Here is an 18,435-nt window from a genome sequence, read left to right on the forward strand (position 1 = left end):
CACAGAAGAAGACTGGAGTCGTACAATGCACTGGTGAAACGGGAATTCAACCATTCCGTGCCATGATTTCCCTATCAGTAAAATGGGTTAATATCTCATTTATCTAAATGCACTGTAAAGATGCATTAATGCTTGTAAGGAACTTTAAATATAAAGGGCTATAGAAGTGCTAAGTATTATTCTCTTAGTTCCAGGCCACTATTCCTTCCAGTATGGCGGGACGGCAATATCTTGGGGAGCTTTATAATTTCAGATGCAAGTATTATGTTTAAATTGGACAGAACAGTTTCAGAATGATAACGTTTATATTTGGACTTATTTAAGGACACAGCAACTCTAACCTGAATGGACATCTGGGAAATAAACAGGTTGTATACAGTCATGCCCTCTCTCATTAAGGAAAACAAAACCAAAAAAACCACAGACTTACTAGTTGTGAAGTTAGATACAGCCAAGCTAGAGAACTGACTACCATGGACTGAAGATACAGAACTGAAACCAGTCCATGGAATTCAGTTCTCAGAGCTGGGAACTGCTATGGATCATCACATCTTCATTTTAAAGGATAGGGGGCAAAAAACCAAAAAACAAACAACCCCCAACCCCTTACTAAATGAGAAAAGAGGATTTAAGTCTTCCCTTAAAAACAGTCATCCCCTAACTACTGAAACAGTTTACTGGAAGCTTTCCAGGTTAATCGCTTCATGGCTGGTATTCTAGGAAATCGAGGCTCTCTTTTGCAGAAATACAGTCACTGAAGCTTGAGGCCTGAGTCACGGCAGAGCACTTAAGCATGTGCTTAACTTCCAAAAACACACGCTGAAGTTCCATTAATTTCAATAGGCCGGCATGTGCTTAAGTACTTTGCTGAACTGGGGCCAGAAACTGTAAATTAGGGCCAAATCCTGCTCCGGTTATTTACGCAATGAATCGCACTGTAATCCAGGGGAGGATTCATGTGAATAAGGGGAGTAGGATTTTGACCTTATCTCTGAGAGAGAGAGAGAGAGAGAGCGCGAGCGCGCGCACCTACGTGCACTCAGGATTTATCCCCCAGCCTCTTTTGGTATTTTTGCAACAGGTTCTTTTTAAAAACAAACTGGCAGCCACCGGAAGCTGCTCAGAGGTTTGAAACGGGGAGTCCAAGTGGAAATGGTTTAATGGGCCAAGGCACAGTCTGAGGTGCACGTGTATGTTTCTCTTTGCATTTTAGGCTGCCTCACCAGCACTTTGCCTGCTCATCCTTCTCCGGTGGGACTACTTCCCATGATCCGAGCCTCCCTGCAGCTTTCAAACTGCCACCAATTAATTTGTAAAGTTCCAGTTGGGCCCACAGAGTCCTCCTTTTTGTGAAGTGGCCTGCACAGCTCTGGCACCAGTTTCAAAACCCAGCGGCTTTTCTGTTGCTCTACTGCATCTCTTTCAAAAGCCAGAACCCCAGTTTGTAACGTCACAATCGGTTGCTGGGGAATGGGAACGCTTTTGGCACTGATTACACACACACACACACACACGATCACAGAGGCCTGAGACTTTAGGAGCTGCAGATGAATTTAATAACCAAGGGATTTTCAAAGGAGCCTGAGGGAATTAGCCGCTCAATCTCCATCTAATTTCAATGGGATCTGGGTGCCTCACTCCCTTTGGGTCTGTTGTAAACCCAATCTTAATCACAAAAACCCAACCCCAAAAAACAAACCGAAGAGAGGCTACATTTCATGTAAAACGTCCCTAAGAATAAAATATGAAGCAAGCTGCCTCCACTCAAAAACTGACACCGGCAGAACAGCTTCCTCAACAGAAAGGTTAAATTACAATTTTTTTTTTTTTTTTTTTTGGAGGCATCGGCTGCTCTTTAAGACCACGTGACAGACGCTTTCAGACTGATGCTGCCGGATTAGCACTGTTTCAGCAGAGAAGTCATTCCTTCTGAAAAAGCAACAACATAGCCAGCTAGGAGGGACTGCATGCTGCCCTTGTCTTCTCTAAACCAAGTATATTTTCATGCTAAAGAGAAAGTTAAAAATGTTAAAGAAAATATTGCTCCCAATTCTGCTGTCTATCCCTATTCAGCAACACATGTGCTTAAGTGCCTTCCTCAATTGGGATGTTTTTCTGAATCAGGGCCTTTTGTATGTGCTTATGTCCCACTTGCTGAGTTTATGGTTTCTCATGAACCAAGCATCTTAGCTTTCTGGTCTCAGAGTCACACACTGTTATTGTTTCTCCAGTTTCAGACAGACAATGTAAATGGCAGTTAAAATGTAAGTTGAGGCTTCTCTTTTAATTGGAGAGCATGAATCACCACAAATACCCCAAACTTTAAAAATGAAGCTCCCCAATGCTATTAAAAGGAAGCCTAAGACATCCTGACGAGTGATCTTTTCTACAACACCTCTCTAAAGGTTAAGACACTGCCACGCATCTCAAGGGTAGAGAAGTTAGAGAGGAAATCAAGTGAGAGGTTTATGTGACCTTTACTGTGCTTGTGTTTCAAGAGGCTCAAAAAATGCACGTGGTACGACAGACACCACATAAATTCAGCAATCCTCATTCTCACTCGGCAGTGGGGGGAGGGGAACTAAACTGCAATGGAACCAGTGAATTAAACTTTACAAATAAATAAAATCATTACTGTGCGTTCAACATTCGCAAACTCAGGGCCGAATCTTGCATGGTACGGAGTGTCCTCAACTACCACTCACCTCTATGAGAGTTGAGGGCAATCACCACCTCACAGGACTGGGCACCGAGAAACTGGCGAGGTAAATTTTTTTTCAAAAAAAAAAAATATAGTAACTTTTCTATTCAAGACTCAGAAATTTTACTCCAAGGACTATGGGTGTGTCTACACGGCAGTCAGAGGTGCAATTCAGCACCCGATCTAGCTCCGATCTAGCAGTGTACGAAGAGCAGTGAGGATGCAGCAGCAGCGTGGGCTGTACAAGCCCGCGCTGGGTACTTACTTGGCAGCTAGCCTCTGCTGCTGTGGCTTCACTGCTACTGGGATTTGAGCTAGCTAGAGCAATGCTGCTATGGTGCGAGTACTTTTGCTCCAGCTGCAGGGTAGACAGACCCTAAGATAGATGTCACTGCTGCCAAGTCCAGATTACACTAGGAAGGTCTTTTAAAGGTGGAATGAAATGCTCAGTTATTGATAACTTCTAAAAGGAAATTACATGTTCCTAAAATGATCTGCTTAAACTGGACTATCTAGAACACTATCCCAACGCAAACAGGAGAGTAAAATTCTATGTAAACATTTCCAGAGTTTTACTTTAAGTATCCAAGGTACCAACTCAACTCCTGGGTGCACGTGTTGACTTCAGTGACTGGGATACAATAGCCACTGACGTGCATATAAGTGCCAAAATATGGCTACAAGATAAAAGGAGAGGGAGGAACTACTCCAGCAACTAGTCACACATTTGTGAGCTGCAAGAGCAAACACACATTGTAGTTTAAGTCCATGGATCGCTTGGATACTTGTAAATATCCACCTAGATATTAACAAACGGGTTTCCTTTTGTTCTCCGCCAATAAACGTTTTCATAATAAATAAAATAATAAATAAAAGGAACACACACTGGATATAAAGAAAGAGGAATGGTAGCTTACCTTAATGTAGTTGATAAATTCCGTTAGAAAGCTATGGGACTGGATACAGCAAGGAAAACAAGTTATTAATTCAAATGAACCGAAATCAAATCAAATGTGTCTGCAAATTGATGGAAAAATAAGGATTGTAAAATAGACTTAATTGTACAAGGCACTGCACGAGGGACAGATTCTCATTTGTTGCACCAGCATAAATCTGGAGTGAATATCATCTATGAATTTGCACTGATTTATCTGAAATCAAAAAAAGGCTCAAGGTGTCTGTATTTAAATAAAATATATATATTTATACCTGTCCAACTAGAGTGGAAATATCCAATTTCTAGCTTCTTTATGTCTATGTCATAGGTAGCGTGTCACGTTCACGTTGAGACCAAGTTACTTTCTGCACCTTCTGGTAAGTTACAAACACCGAGGACCAAATCTTGCCCTCTGGTGTGGGGTGATATTAATGGGAGGCTGCTCAGATGCATCCAAGGGCAGAATTTAGCCTGGACTATTCATCACACAAGAGAAACTGGAGCCAATTTCTTTTAAACTTGGATGCCTAAAATTAGGCATCTAAATCAATAGTTAGGCATCTAAATAAAAGTTGCCTGATCATCAAAGGCGCTGCACAACCAAAATTTGTATTCAAGTCAATGGAAGATGCCGGTGCTCAGAACCTCTGGAAATTATTAAGTCATTTATATTAGTTGCCTAACTACAGATTTAGGTGCCTAATTCTAGACACTCGAGCTTGAGGATGTTGGTAACCAATAATTGACTAGTAACCAATAACCAGTGACAGAGCATGTGACTGCAGCAGGATACTGGATGCCTCGTAAAGCACAAGGCAGAAAGCCTACAGCCTTCCAGCCACGTTAGTACTGACAGCAGCCCTGTATAACTGTGTATCTTGGAATGTCTTTGTTTAACAGGCATTTGAAATATGTACTTTATAAAAAAAAAAAACATTAAGTTGAGAACAAGGCCCCCAACCTCTATCTTAAGCAAGTAAAGCCCCTCTCTGCTCCCATTTACATACAATAGCCATCCTGGTCTAGGATCTTATACACCAGAGATTCCTTTGCCCCCCCAAACAAATTAATGTGACCAAGTTATATACTCCTGATCATGGGACAATTTTGTCTTAGCCGTAACTGATCTCCCAAGAGTGTCTGCGGTATAGTTGGCACAGCTGCTTAGCACTGCATGTAACTTACAAACAGATGGAAAAAGTCTGTTTTAGCCACTTTTTGCTGTTGTAAGACACTACTACTCATAAGTTTAGAAATGCCAATGGCACAGTAAGGGTAGATTTAAAAGGAACGGATAGAAGTTAAGCACCCTAGTCAACCTAACTTTCAGTAGGAGCTTGGCACCAAACTGCCCTTTGAACCTCTGAAAATCTATTCCACCCTCACTAACGTGGCATGACTTCTACTGGTCTTAATTTAGAGCCATGATGAAGAATGCTCCTTTGGTTTAGAGTGGGTGGCTGGACAGAGGGAGAGGAAAAAAAAAAATCACCAATATCAATCTGATTTACACCGATGCCACCCCACTGAACAAACTGGGGTCGCAGCAGTGTAAGAATTTTTGACACTTAAAAAAAAGTTATGCTAACATCAAATGCATTCAGCTGCAAACATCTGGAGCACGAGATCTCCATTCCCGTCATTATTTTATAGCACTTAACATTAAAACAAAGCAAATCATTTAGTCTCTGATGGGTTATGAATGAGAATCTTGCCTTCCACAGTGGCAGCATTAAGAAAAAAAAATCAGTTACCACGATGTGAAATACCACATTTTATAAGCAGCATCCAAAAGACATGCTTATATGCAGCCATAATAGAGTGCTACAGTCCTATGCAGAGGGTAAGGAATTAGCAATAGTCACTTCCATCACAGAGTGTACAGTTCTAACACCACACAACCAGAAACACCCGAGATATGGGCATTTTAATGCTTCATTTAATAAATTACGTTTAAAATCAGCTTTAGTTCAGTTTCATTCCCCTGATTGAGTGATAATTCAACCCCTTAGATATTGAAGCTGGATTTAAAACATACTTGGCAGCTATTTTGGAATCAAACTCTGCCTTTGGAATTGCTCTCTTCCACGGTTATCTGTCCTTCTAGCAGCACTTTCTGCGCTTGTATTGCCGGGTTTCTAACCCTAGAAAGGCATTTGGATTACAGAACTCCTAGGTTAATTCAGCCATGCTGTAAGCAGGTGGAACCCCACTGGGAGTTTGCACTCCTTTCCACGTGAGCTGAATTTGCCCCCTTGCATTTCTCTCTAAATCTAAAGGTTGGTATAAAGAATTCTAATGTTCTCCTATAATGCTCTCGGTTCACATTTACTATACACAAGATCTGTCATTTAAAGGCAAAAAAAATTCCTTATGTGCACTCAGCACACACCATCCAAGTGTTATTTTTAGAAGTAACTCACCCAGGACTTGATTCAGAATGGTTTGGGTGGATTTTTTCTGTTTTGATTTTTAAAACAATAAGGGGATAAAATGCAATCAGGACAATTTAAACAGCTGAATCTATTCAGTCTCAGGAAGCTGGGTGGGAAGCCAGGAATTCTGGCTGCAGTGACAGCACAACATACCTCTTCCTCGGTCATTGCTTCTTCGACACCCTCCTCTTCAACTACAAAACACTCCTTCAGCTTGAGGTACTCTTCATGCTCCCTCTGCTCCTTTTCTTCTTTTGCTTTCTTTTGTTCCTCTTCCTGCAGAAAAATGAAGTGCTCAAGTCATTCCTCCCCAAACCAGGTTAGTTGAATGGAGACCCTGCTTACTTTATCACTTGGGTGCCAATCGGATTCACTGGGACAGGCCAGGAACAGAAGGACTTTCTGATAACTGAAACTCTGAAACTCTCCCTTGATCGCATCATTAATTTCAAAAACAGCTCTGCCTCTGCCCTTCTTTTAATACAGTAATTGTCTCAGTCAATTCAGCTGTTCCTGGGCTGGCTCGGAAAAGATCTGATGAAGGGGAGAGACACACTTTTATATAGCGAACTGCTTCCTCAATTTGCATGAGCACATTTCTTCTGCAGTGCAAGCTACAGGAAGTCCCTGCCCCCAAACCATACATTGATGCAACTTATCCATTTTCAGTTACTGACCCTGATCCTGCTCTCACTTACACCGGTGTAAAACAGGAGTAACTACTGAAGTCAGTGGAGTTACTTGTTTGCCACCAGTGTGAGAATGAAGAATCAGGCCGATTACAAGGTTTTAAAAGAATGGTTTTTTGATGGCAGACTACTCAACTGGTTATAGGTAAAAGATACAAGGAGCTATATTAACTGCCTGGTTTATGAACAGAACATAAGAGGTGGCTATAAGGAGAGAAAAATAAAGTTATTCTGTGAGCAGTTCACTCTAGTTAGCTAAAAATTACGCATTCTGATGCCTTTCAATCATTTGTAGTCGCTAATACTACTTGTGCCTTATAAAGCATTTTAAATCTTCAAAGCGGTGTACAATCAGTAATTAAATCTCCTAACCGCCCTGTGCTGGGGGCATCACAACCATTTAACAAGACAGGAAAACAGAGGCACGCACGTTAAGTGACTCGCTCTAGGCTGCCTAGCAAAATCAGGGGCACAGCCAGGATGGGATTGCAGGGGTTTCGTGCGCAGAGCACACCATTTTGCTGCTTTCCATGCATTTTTCCTTAGTGTTCTCAGGAGGAAATACCACCACCATATTAAGCTATTTTTGAAGCAAAATTCTATGCCATGCCTGTTTCTAATGACCAGTTGTTTTCTCCATTCCACACTGAAATAATGATGCAGCATTTCTTTGACACTGGTATTATATAGCAGGTGCTTCCTTAAACGGAGCAAAATTGAACCATTGCATCAATAAAATGTACACAGGAAAAAAAGAGGTCCTATCGTGAGGTATAATCCATTAACACATGTATTAAGGGACACTGTTCAGAGCCAGACCCTACAAGAGACAGGATCGGGCCCTTAGAACACGGCACGGAAAAAAATCTGCCCTGTAGTAGAGACAGCCAAAAAATTATTATAGGTCTCAGCACTGCCCGATCAGACTCCCAGGCTGAGTCTCTTGTGGGACACATCCACCCTAACTGAATTGGCCTCCTTAGCACTGACCCCCCACTTGGTAAGGCAACTTCCATCTTTTCATGTGTTGTATATTTATACCTGCCTACTGTATTTTCCACTCCATGCATCCATAAGCCCACAAAAGCTTATGCCCAAATAAATTTGTTAGTCTCTAAGGTGCCACAAGGACTCCTCGTTGCTTTTGCTGGTACAGACCAACATGGCTACCACTCTGAAACTTGTGGGACTGTGGCCCTGAGAGTAATTATGGTGAAAAAGTGACTGAAAAAAAAAAAGCATCTAATTTCTTACCAGATCTGATCCTTCTGTGCATTCAGAGTCAAATGGGAAAGATTTTGCTGCTTTTTATTCCTGCAGATTTAACACAGCTTTCGAGAGGGAGTGGGATTATTTTCTGGGTCCTGTCTCACCAAACAGGCTATTAACTAAGATCCAGTTGCAGAATCTTTATTATTAGCAGCACATGAGCCTGAAAAAACACAGCCTGGCTCTCAGAGCTCTTCTTCACTTGTAATCTGAGCCAATTTGATCTAGAATCACTGAGACACATCAAAGTCCTTCACAGTTCTGTCCCTATCACATCCCTGTAGCTCAAACGCTATGTAGAATTCTGAAGCACAAAAACCCTGACATCACTTTCGAAGGGAAGTGATAAGAGTTGAAGAGTCCTTCAAAATTTCCAGGTGGTTGTTCTGCAAAAATCAAAAGATAACTGGCCCATTTACAACTGTCAGACATCATTTTCCTGTTTCTAAAAGAGGCTGACAAGCAAACCAACCAACCCAGTCTCTCTCTCACACGTCTACAGAGCTGTGCCTTTGATTTCAGTAGGACAAAAACCTGCCAAAATGTGAGTGTCAGTATTTCCACATCCAGCACACTGTGGGAAACACCTCAGTGCGAGGAGATGGACAATGTGCGCCATTCTTGGTCCCACGTCTTTTTTCTTTGGTCACTCATTACAAGCTGACCTACACTTATTTCTCAGACCTACAGCTCTCATTTTGCGATCAGCAGAGCATTTCCAGGAGGCCTGAGCAGCCCCTTCAGTAACAACAGTGAAGCATCCGCCAGCCTTCAAGCCTGAATGCTTGTTAGTTTTAGCCTAGGGCAGGACACTCAGGATTTCCAGAGGCTTTGGTGGAACAACTAAACTGAACATAACAAAAACCCAACAACTCCCTGCTCAGCTGTTTCATGCATTTCTTTGGTGTAAATTCAACCATGATCAAGCCTGAGGACAGACCCAAACTGTAAAGAGATAAGAGAGGAGCTTGTATACCAATAAATTCACTGAGAGAGGCAACAAACAGAAGAGATGGGACATGTGGGGAAAAAAATATATATATTTTTTTATATAAAAAAAAAGCCGCTTTGTCTATTACATTAACATGCATTTATTTTCACCTGGCTCTCTTACTACTGTCTTTGTATCCTTCTTTCATATCACCAAGTACTACAGCTGCTGTGTGGAAAGTGTGGACTTAGGACTAGTTGGGGAGGTGTCGACAGGAGAATCTATCCACCTGTAGAAGTGGTCCACGTTATGAAATAGCGCTAAGATCAGTCCTTAACTACTTGGTTTAGTGGCCATTTATGGTGCTGCCTGTCTGCCTCACTCCCAAGGATTTCAGAAACACGAGGGCAACCAGTGAAAACGTTTCAGGGAGCCTGTGGGAGGAAAGCGAAATTAAACCTCTGGAAAAAAGCAAAGTACGGTTATGTCGTTTATTTCGGCCTGATCTCAGATCTATTGCTCTCAAGTGAGGCTGCAGGGAGCGTGCAGGAGAGAGAACAGACGGGCCACCTCCCTTCAAGGATGGGCGGGGAGTGGGGAAACCCCAGCACTAAGGAAATTTGGTAACTGCCGCTGCTTACCTTGGTGGTGTTTTTTTTGCTGTGAAGCAGTCGCATCTTTCTCCTCTCCTGCCTCAACATGACACCATGTTTGGGCTCTCTACAAATGTAAAAAGAACAGGAGTACTTGTGGCACCTTAGAGGCTAACAAATTTATTATTATTTGTTAGTCTCTAAGGTGCCACAAGTACTCCTGTTCTTTTTGCGGATACAGACTAACACGGCTGCTACTCTGAAACCGGTACAAATGTAAAGTATTTCTTCTGATCAATTCCTATCCTTCTTATGAAGTATTTCAATCCTCTCCGCCCTCCAAGGAAGTCTCTCAGACCCTGGTATAAATTCACACTCCTTCAGAGACTGTAACCCACCCCCCTTCTAAACACCTGGCAAAATCCACAATTCTTCCTGTCGTACCAGTCCTACGTGGAGTCCCATGCTATGCATCTGCCAGGACACACTAAACACTTTGCTAGGAGGGGGCTAATGGCATCAGGGATTTTTCTGGAGCGTCTCTGTGGTCTCAGTCTGTGTAGCACCTTACCACTGAATCTCTGGAGTGCTTTGCAATGTTTTTTCCTCAAACAGTCACTGTTTTCTACCTTGATTTGTTCTGCACGGCCGTCGTTCACCACGTACAACAGCCCTTCCCTGTTGCTCACTGCATGCTCTTCTTCCACCCAAATTCTGCCAGCCTAGAAGCTGACTTTACTCACTTCCCATTGTTTACTTTCTCTCCTCACCCACGCCTCTTTCTCCCCTCTTCAAATCCATTTTGGTCTATTGTTTCCATTGCTTTAGAAGTCTAATCGGGGGGTAAGGGATGTTGGGCCAGGCCCTGCTCTTATACCCAGTGTCACACCAGAGGAACTCTCCTGAAGTCAGTGGGTCCATCTGGATTTATAACCAACAAGGGAGAACAGAATCCGACCTCTGGCCTCTTACAGGCCTGTGATGCGCTGCACAGTTCTGCGGTGCTCTATGAATCACCCCATGCTGTACATGCCGGGAGGATCCTGGCCCCAAGAGGATTAGTTTGATGATGATGGTAACTGGGTAGCGAGGCAGCAAGAGGAACATCATCCAGTAAAGTAGACTTCAAAACAGAGCTCTCAACTTAGGCCCTTCTTCAGCAAACCATTTAAATTGAAATGAAGCCACAAGGCAACATGGTCAAGTGGGTAGAGTACTGGACTGGGACGTGGAAGACCTAGATTCAATTCCTGGCTTTGCCACTGGCCTGCTAAGAGATCTCAGACAAGTCATTTTGCTCTCTCTCTCTGCCTCAGTTTCCCCAATTGCAAAACAGGGATAATGGTACTGATCTCTTTTGTAGAGCATTGAGATCTATGGATGAAAAGATCTAGGTCTTTTCTAGTCGATCATCCTGATGGTACAGGATTTGCAGGGCGATGGAAGGGGCTCCGCAGGGAGCACAAGTTAGGAGTCAGGCGATATTTTTGAAACCCAAACCGAGTTCCTCTGTATTTCACATTTTCACTGCTTATGCACAGCACCAATTTTTTAAGAACTCTCTCCTAACTCTAATAATGGGACCTGCTCAAAAGGAATTTTGTTCAAACTTTCTAAATAACTTTACCTTCCTGCCAACATTAAGCATGGGAAATTTTCAGAAATGTATGAATGCTTGGAAATAGCCACAGACTGAAACCGCACTGCAGTCTTAGCTTGTGAGCGTCCAAGTGAACGCCGTAGATGCATGCGAATTTAATACATCCTCCCGCCACAATTGTACAAGAAGGCTGCACTTTTTAAAATTAAAGTTTATACTGACAAAATAAAGCATAAGGGCAACATTTAAGTGGTTTGCAGATATCACTAGCAGCCCTACACAGGCTAAAAATACAGGCCAAAATTTTCAAAGCTGGGTGCTTAAAATTAGGGTCTTCAATATCAAATTAGGAGCCTAAATCTAAATGGCCTAATTTTCAGAAGCACTGAGTGCTCCAAAACCCCAGTGGGAGCAGCTGTAACTTGCGGGAAAAAAATCAGGCCATTTTTATTTAGGTGCTGAAATATGACATATGAAGCCTAACGTTAGGCATCCAGAAATTTTGACCAAAGCCTTGTCTGTGCAATATGGACATGGTTTATTATTTTCAGCACTGATTCGAACATCCCAATCCTGCAGTGGTGCATTTTTTTAAATACACAATTAAAACTAGCTCAATGGAAGAGGGGCAAACCTTGGGTTTTTTTATATTACAGCAAGCCACGTTTCAAAGGCAATTTGCTTTCAGGCAGCACATCCTGTTCCAATATATTATTTCGTTACAGGACAGGCATGAAGTTACATGTCTGTCTCAGTCACACACGCTGTATGCAATTTTTCAAACTACTGTAGATTTGCTGGTGCTGTAGGGAGCAAAACATACAAAATCCCTGTGCACAGAAACACAAGCTCTTTACACAAAAGCTTTGCAGATTGCTCACGAAGGGTGCTGTTTTGCAACATCAGAGGAAGTTAGTTCTCATTGATAAGGTGTCGGTCGGTAAACCATTTCACCACCAAAAAACTCCAAGAGTAAAAGGGAAATCCCCAGGGTAAGGCACTGCTGAAGCCAATACCAATCATAAAAGAGCTTCTTCACAGACGGAGCCAATCAGGTCACCAGAACACTGGAAAGGAAACTTATAAAATTTAAAAATATATTCTCTAGTTTGCAACATTGCAGCTAAGGGGCAACCACATTTTATTTTTATATATATGAATAATTACATTTAAAATAGCACCAGTGAGCTCATTTTCTCACAAAGTTTGAGATTTTAGTGCCCATGACTCCTATTAAGGAGCAGTTTCCGTTTACAGCTAAGCTTTATGCAATGCTGTGAAAAAAGTTACAATGGACGGCATTTATCCATCCGCCTATAAAAGGTAAATCAGAGCGATTCTGGGATTTCACTTGTCTTTAAGATTCTCAATTTTCATTAAACTGCCTGTCTCAAACCACTCAGAGTAGTGGGTTAATAGACAAGATGAGATTATAAATGAATACTTTGAAGGGCGTCTATAATCAAGTGAATCCAGTTACTGGATTTTGTAAATTGTAACTACAGTAACCCAATCAGGAATCACCCTAACTTTTGATAAACTTTCCTGGGCCATCAAACTGTCTGGATCACTGGAGAGTATCTAGCTGTTCGTTTTGGGTGTTGCTAACTTGTCTAGGCAGGCAGAAAGACCAGCATCCCCTACAGGAAGTGAATGTCAACTCTTATGGAAAGGAAATCTCTTTTGGTAGCTCTCTATAAGATACCCTAAGAATTTCTTCCTTTTGTGTGCAACTCAACTAGCTCACTGAGGCTTTGTCTTCACTACCCGCCGATCCGGCAGGTAGCAATCGGTTTTTCGGGGATCGACTTACCGCGTCTAGTGAAGACGCGGTAAAATCGATCCCTGATCGCTCTGCCGTCGACTCCGGAAATCCACCTCGGCAGGAGGCGGCAGCGGAGTCGGCGGCAGCGGTCGACTTTCCCGCGTCCTCACCGCCAGGTAAGCCGACCTAAAATACGCCACTTCAGCTACGGTATTCACGTAGCTGAAGTTGCGTATCTTAGGTCGGACCCCCGCTGCAGTGTAGACCTAGCCTGAGTTTTACTGCTCGTTTGTTAATTCCTTTGGAAAATAGTCTTTAAATAACTTCTCTTGCATGTATAAATCATGGTGCTCCCATGGCATGGACAACGTCCATGTGGAAAAAATAGTGGGTTCATATGTTAGTGTTAAGAACGGTTTCGTGTAATATAAATTCTATGTACAAAATACCCCCCCCCCCCACCTTTCACATCCATGACTCTGCTACTTGCCTTCATCCCTGCTCCTAAACATCTTCCCTGAAATCGAGGAGAAGAAAAACACAAAACCCCTAGCGGCAGATGGCTGAGCTACCGGGAGTAACTGGATGGATCGGAGGCAAGGATCAGGACATGAGGCTAAACTCTTACTTCTGAATTCACTGTGCTCTGTGGGATTAGGACTCTGCCACAGAAGCGGCAGTACCAAGAGCACCTGCCTCAAACTGAATGCAGAGCTGGAGATACAAAGCTCCGTAACTGCCCTCTCCCGCTTTTTTAACTCATGACTAATCAGTCTCTGGTTGCATAAACCTTTAGTAATTTGGCCTTTCCATTTTCTAATTGGTGTGTGTGTGCTGCCCACAAGAATTGGTTTCAAACATTACGTTTCTGGTAAGCAATAATTTAAGGGTTCCCCCCCCCCTTTTTTTTAAATAAAAGGGAAGTACGAATGGCACATTCTAGCTTAGGCAGTCTGCAAAGAGCATCATCTCTCCTTGGCCCTTGTAAAAGATAAAGGGGTCAAACAGGTTAATATTTTGACCTTTGATGTCATAGGCCAAGTCTGTAAAAGGACTCGAAAGCTACAGTGTTGTGCAGGGAACACCTCTCTCTGTTAGCACAACATGTGCACGTGGGTATACAGTTACCCACTTTGTTAACCCCTTTTATTCTCGCTGTAAAAGGGTGGACCCGCCCCTTTAAGGGCCAGCCTGGCCTGGTCAATTATCAGACTCAGCTGTGAAGGGAGTTGGTGACTATAAAGGCTAGCAATCAGCTCCCTTGAGGGGGGACTGCAGGAAGCAACAGCCTCCCGCAGCAGTCCCTGAGGGAGGAAGACTCCAGGTGGTAAGCCCTGGGCATCACGGCTGGGTAGAAAGACCCAGCTGGGGGTTTTGTTTGCCTTTTGAGAGTCTGTGGCCATTTGGACAATAAGTGGAGCCCAGAACCAAGAGCTGAAGACTAGCGTGGTGTGGGTAATAATTCCTCAGGCTGGTGAGGAAGCCAGCATCTTACACTCTCCTATACTAACAGGTTAAATTCCTGTTACTGTGATCCTCCCTGTAAACGCTACTCTGTCCACTGACTGGAGCAGGAGCTTTTGATTAACAAGCCTAGCTCTTGGGTAAAAAGCCGGGGCACTAGAATGGTCCCACTTCCTGTTAAAGATTCAGAGAAGAGTCAAATGGGAAGAGCATCTATTATAACAGATGTCCAGCTCAACTCATGGGCTACATATTGCCAGAGTAGCTTGCTTTGTGGATGAGTCCAGAGCATTGGGTGGTTATTTGGCTCCTGTACTCTCTCATACGAAATGGAATTCATTTGCTTAAAACCTGTGCGAGAGTTTCATAAGGGAGTAGAATACCCTTGACGTGCCAGCCTAGTGGGTAGACCTGTTGTCCCCAATAAAGTTACAAGACTATTGAAGGAAAGTGCTGAAAGGATCCATTAAGATACTGTTCTAAATAATACATGACTAAAACCATAGTAGTTCTGTTTAGGCTGGGATTTTCAGGAGCCTGAGAATCTTTATTCATCTTCTTTTCCCCCAGCCTTGCAAAGCTGCCACAAAAAACACCCCAGTCCAGACACAAAAATCTTTTCCCTCTCACTTAACCATGAACAAAATGACAATGAAAAAAATAATAATAATGGAATTTGATTCACTTTGGGTGAGTAGAATTTTGCAAAGACTGCTTTGGTCTTTTCCTTTTAATGTGGCAAAGTCTATGTTAAGAGATCATTGTGTAAAGTTCCACACATACCTACCACTCAGCTCCTCAACACTGGTTGACTGGCCTCTATTAAGCAGCTTTCATGCTAATACCAGTTAAAGGTATTGCCACTGGGAGCGAAGGAAGCCATAGGAAAACATCACTTTGCAATATACCCTTTGCCATCACCTCTGTCCTCGCTAAGGAAGCTTGTTCTCAGACAGCTTGCACATACTGAACAAACTGCCTTCCTGGTAAGAAATCCACCTGCTGCGGTGGTCGCGTTTGCTGACGGATTTTGAAATCAGGTGGTTTTGTTTGAATCAGACCAATGCTCTGTCTAGTCCAGTGTCACATCTCTGTCAGTGACCAGTATCACCTGTTTCCAAGGAAGGTGCAAGGAACTGTGGAGCGGGAGGTTATTGGATAACCTGCTCACCGAGAATATTTCTTCCTGAGCCCCATGAGTTAGAGGTTGTTTATTCCCTGAAGTACAAGGGTATATATGCACCCTTCCAAAACACTTGGTTTTTTGCTTTCTTAATCCCTGCTACAATAAATCTGGATGACGCTCTCATCGTTCATAAAAAACTAACAGCCCAGAAGCTTTCCACTGATGTACCGGCACATCAGAGTAGCTCAGAAGCGAGGAAGGAATTTTTCAATGGATAACCAGAGCAGAAACATTTTGTTTAGGCAGAAAAAAGGGCCTTTTAGGAGCCCTCTGTTTGTTTTCCCAAACTTTACATAAGGAAACTAACACTTTTTTATAAGACTTCCTACACGCTATGTTCTGTGCATTCAACCCAGCATGTTAAAAGGCAAAGTGACTCATCTTTTCTGATATCAACATACACAACCCCTATTTTGAGCAACTAAAATAAACTGGCTTACTGCAAGCAGGCAGACACAAATCAGCATCCTCCTCCCAGTATGCCAGTCGATTAACTCAGAGGGTATTCTGGCTCCTTTGGTAGGTGCGAATGCAACGCATGATGCTGCATGACATCTGATAGAGACTCACCCCTGGACGCATGCCCTAAAGCCTCTGTACAGCTTGCTAAAGTGCCTGAGAGAATATGAAGCTTGTTCTTAGCCACTAGCTGTCACCAGAGCGGTCCTTGCTGCTCAGAGAAGCCTCAGAAGAACTGCCTGCCTTCCAGCCCCCTAGCTGAAGGGATACTTTAACAGAGGCTTTGATGTATGCCCAGTATCTGCTTTTCCTAATCGCTTTTGCTTCACCCACCAATATTCATTTTTAAAGATTTCCAAAATAACTATTCACACTGCAATGCCTCAGGAGGTGCTGCTGCAGTCTAGCCTGCCAGCTTTGGTGAGTCTGTCACTCCCTACACGACATGGATTTAAAGTTACAGTGAATGCTGGGCTAAGAAGCCTTTCTGATAACCAGCCCCCTCCCCTAAGAGACCAATCTGGAGTACCTCACCAAAGTTCCCATTATAATTTGATAGGATCTCTTTCATTAAGTATACTCCTTCGTGGCCAAGCATTTTCCTGTCGGTCCCTTGGATGGCTGTCTAAGTCAGCATTCACTGTCACAGCAAATCGACCAGACAACTCTTTAATGGCAAAGTTATAACACAAAAGGAGCCGGTGTGGAGTAGTGGACAGACAACTGGACTGGGAATCAGAAGATGAGAGTTCTAGCCACTGACCGGCTGTGTGACCTCGAGGCGTAGTCACTTCCCCTTTGTCTGTCTTGTCTACTTTGACGGTAAGCTTGTGAGAGCAAGGACTATGTCTGTGAAGCATTTAATACAACAGGACCCTGATTTTGGTGGGACCTCTAGGCACTATCATAATACAAATAATAACGCAACAAAAGTCACAGGCTTGTCTGATAGTGTCTAACACTAGCAGGGATTTCAGCTCAGTTGAAGGTTGCATACAGCCCTCTTTGTACTAAAGATGTAACAAAGGGCAAAATTTGCTTTAGAATTTCCATCTGCAAACTCAGTCGAGTCCCACCTGTCTTTCTTCTTCAAGGCGTAATCTCTCCTCTTCTTTCCGCCTTTCCTCCTCTCTCTTTGACTCGAGTTTTTTCCGTTCCTCACGCTCTACTTCTTCAGCCTAAAAAAAAAAAGGCAATAAATTATTCTCTCTCAATCTTTGGTTTCATAATTTACGAGCATCAGTTATCTCTCATCAGTTTCCTGGACTCTTGTGTCCAGAAATACACAACTGATATTTTTAAAAAGAGAAGCTATTTTAGTTTGTCATCATCATCAGGGTTTTCCGTTTGTTTCGAATTTTAGTATTTCCACTCAGTTTATAAATGATCCCTATGGAGATTTAAAATATCAGTTTCCTTGTCGAAGTTTTCACCTCCACTGAATGCATGTATTAGCTTGTTTTTGTAGCTGTGCTATTGAATACTGTGATGAAACCATTGACTTTTCCCTCCACTTTAAATCTAAAAAAACCAAACTGCAAATGTAAAATTTTGGTTTTATAATGTACCTTGAATTTTGTTCTTATTAATCTGAATGGCATCCTTTAAAGGATTCATACAATGAAAGCACATTTAAATTATTTTACAGTTAAAAATGGAAAAATTGCTCTCCTAGATAAAGAATGGAAATCTTACTATTAGGAAGATTAAATTTAACTTAAAACACAAGAACACCCCCCCGCAAAATAACCAGCCACTATACCCAATACACACGAATTGTTCCAAGGAGAAAAAAAAAATTCAAAATGGATGGTTTAGACTATTGTTTAAAATATCTTGATATTTCTTTATTATTTTCCCTTTCTCCCCATTCCAGAAAATACTTGATCTAATCTGTGTTTTTTAAATTAAATAGCCAGGAGACTCATCCTCCCTGACAATGTGCCACCTGGAACGTCTCAGCTTAACTGTCAGGTGGTTTGAGTTATCTGCGTGGAAAAAAGAAAGAAAATCAGCTTGTTTGAAAATGGAACAAAGGCTCTCTCCTCTGCCCTCCCCCACCCTTTAACTCAACTCAGTGGTTTCCAACCTTTTTTCATTTGCGGACCCCTAAAAATTTTCAAATGAAGGTGCAGACCCCTTTGGAAATCTTAGTCTGTGGGTCCCCTGGGGTCTGTGGACCACAGGTTGAAAACCATGGATCTAATTCCGAAGTAACTTAATTGATTTTGCTCAAACTTTCCATAAAAGATCAAGCGTGGAAAGTAAAAACCAAAAATGGTTAAAGTTATGAGCAAGGGAAGACAGGATCGTAATGGAAGACTATATAGAATCATGTAGTATTTGCTACGATATATGCTATCTATAGGACTTATCACCACAGCAAGCTGAGGTAAATTTAATCCC

General features: G+C 42.5%; 1 protein-coding gene across 1 annotated transcript in view; it reads right to left on the reverse strand.

Moving 5' to 3' along the window:
• The window catches only part of DDRGK1 (DDRGK domain containing 1), a 45,978-nt gene that overhangs the window by 6,051 nt on the left and 21,492 nt on the right, over nt 1–18,435 (reverse strand). The window contains exons 4-6 of the mRNA XM_065404749.1: nt 17,106–17,207; nt 6,227–6,349; nt 3,619–3,657 (exon numbers count right to left, since the gene is read on the reverse strand). Of these exons, the coding sequence (XP_065260821.1) occupies nt 3,619–3,657; nt 6,227–6,349; nt 17,106–17,207 (264 nt within the window). The remainder of the gene's footprint in view (nt 1–3,618; nt 3,658–6,226; nt 6,350–17,105; nt 17,208–18,435) is intronic.

The sequence above is a fragment of the Emys orbicularis genome, chromosome 5 (genome assembly GCF_028017835.1).
Source record: "Emys orbicularis isolate rEmyOrb1 chromosome 5, rEmyOrb1.hap1, whole genome shotgun sequence".
Classification (NCBI taxonomy): Eukaryota; Metazoa; Chordata; order Testudines; family Emydidae; genus Emys; species Emys orbicularis.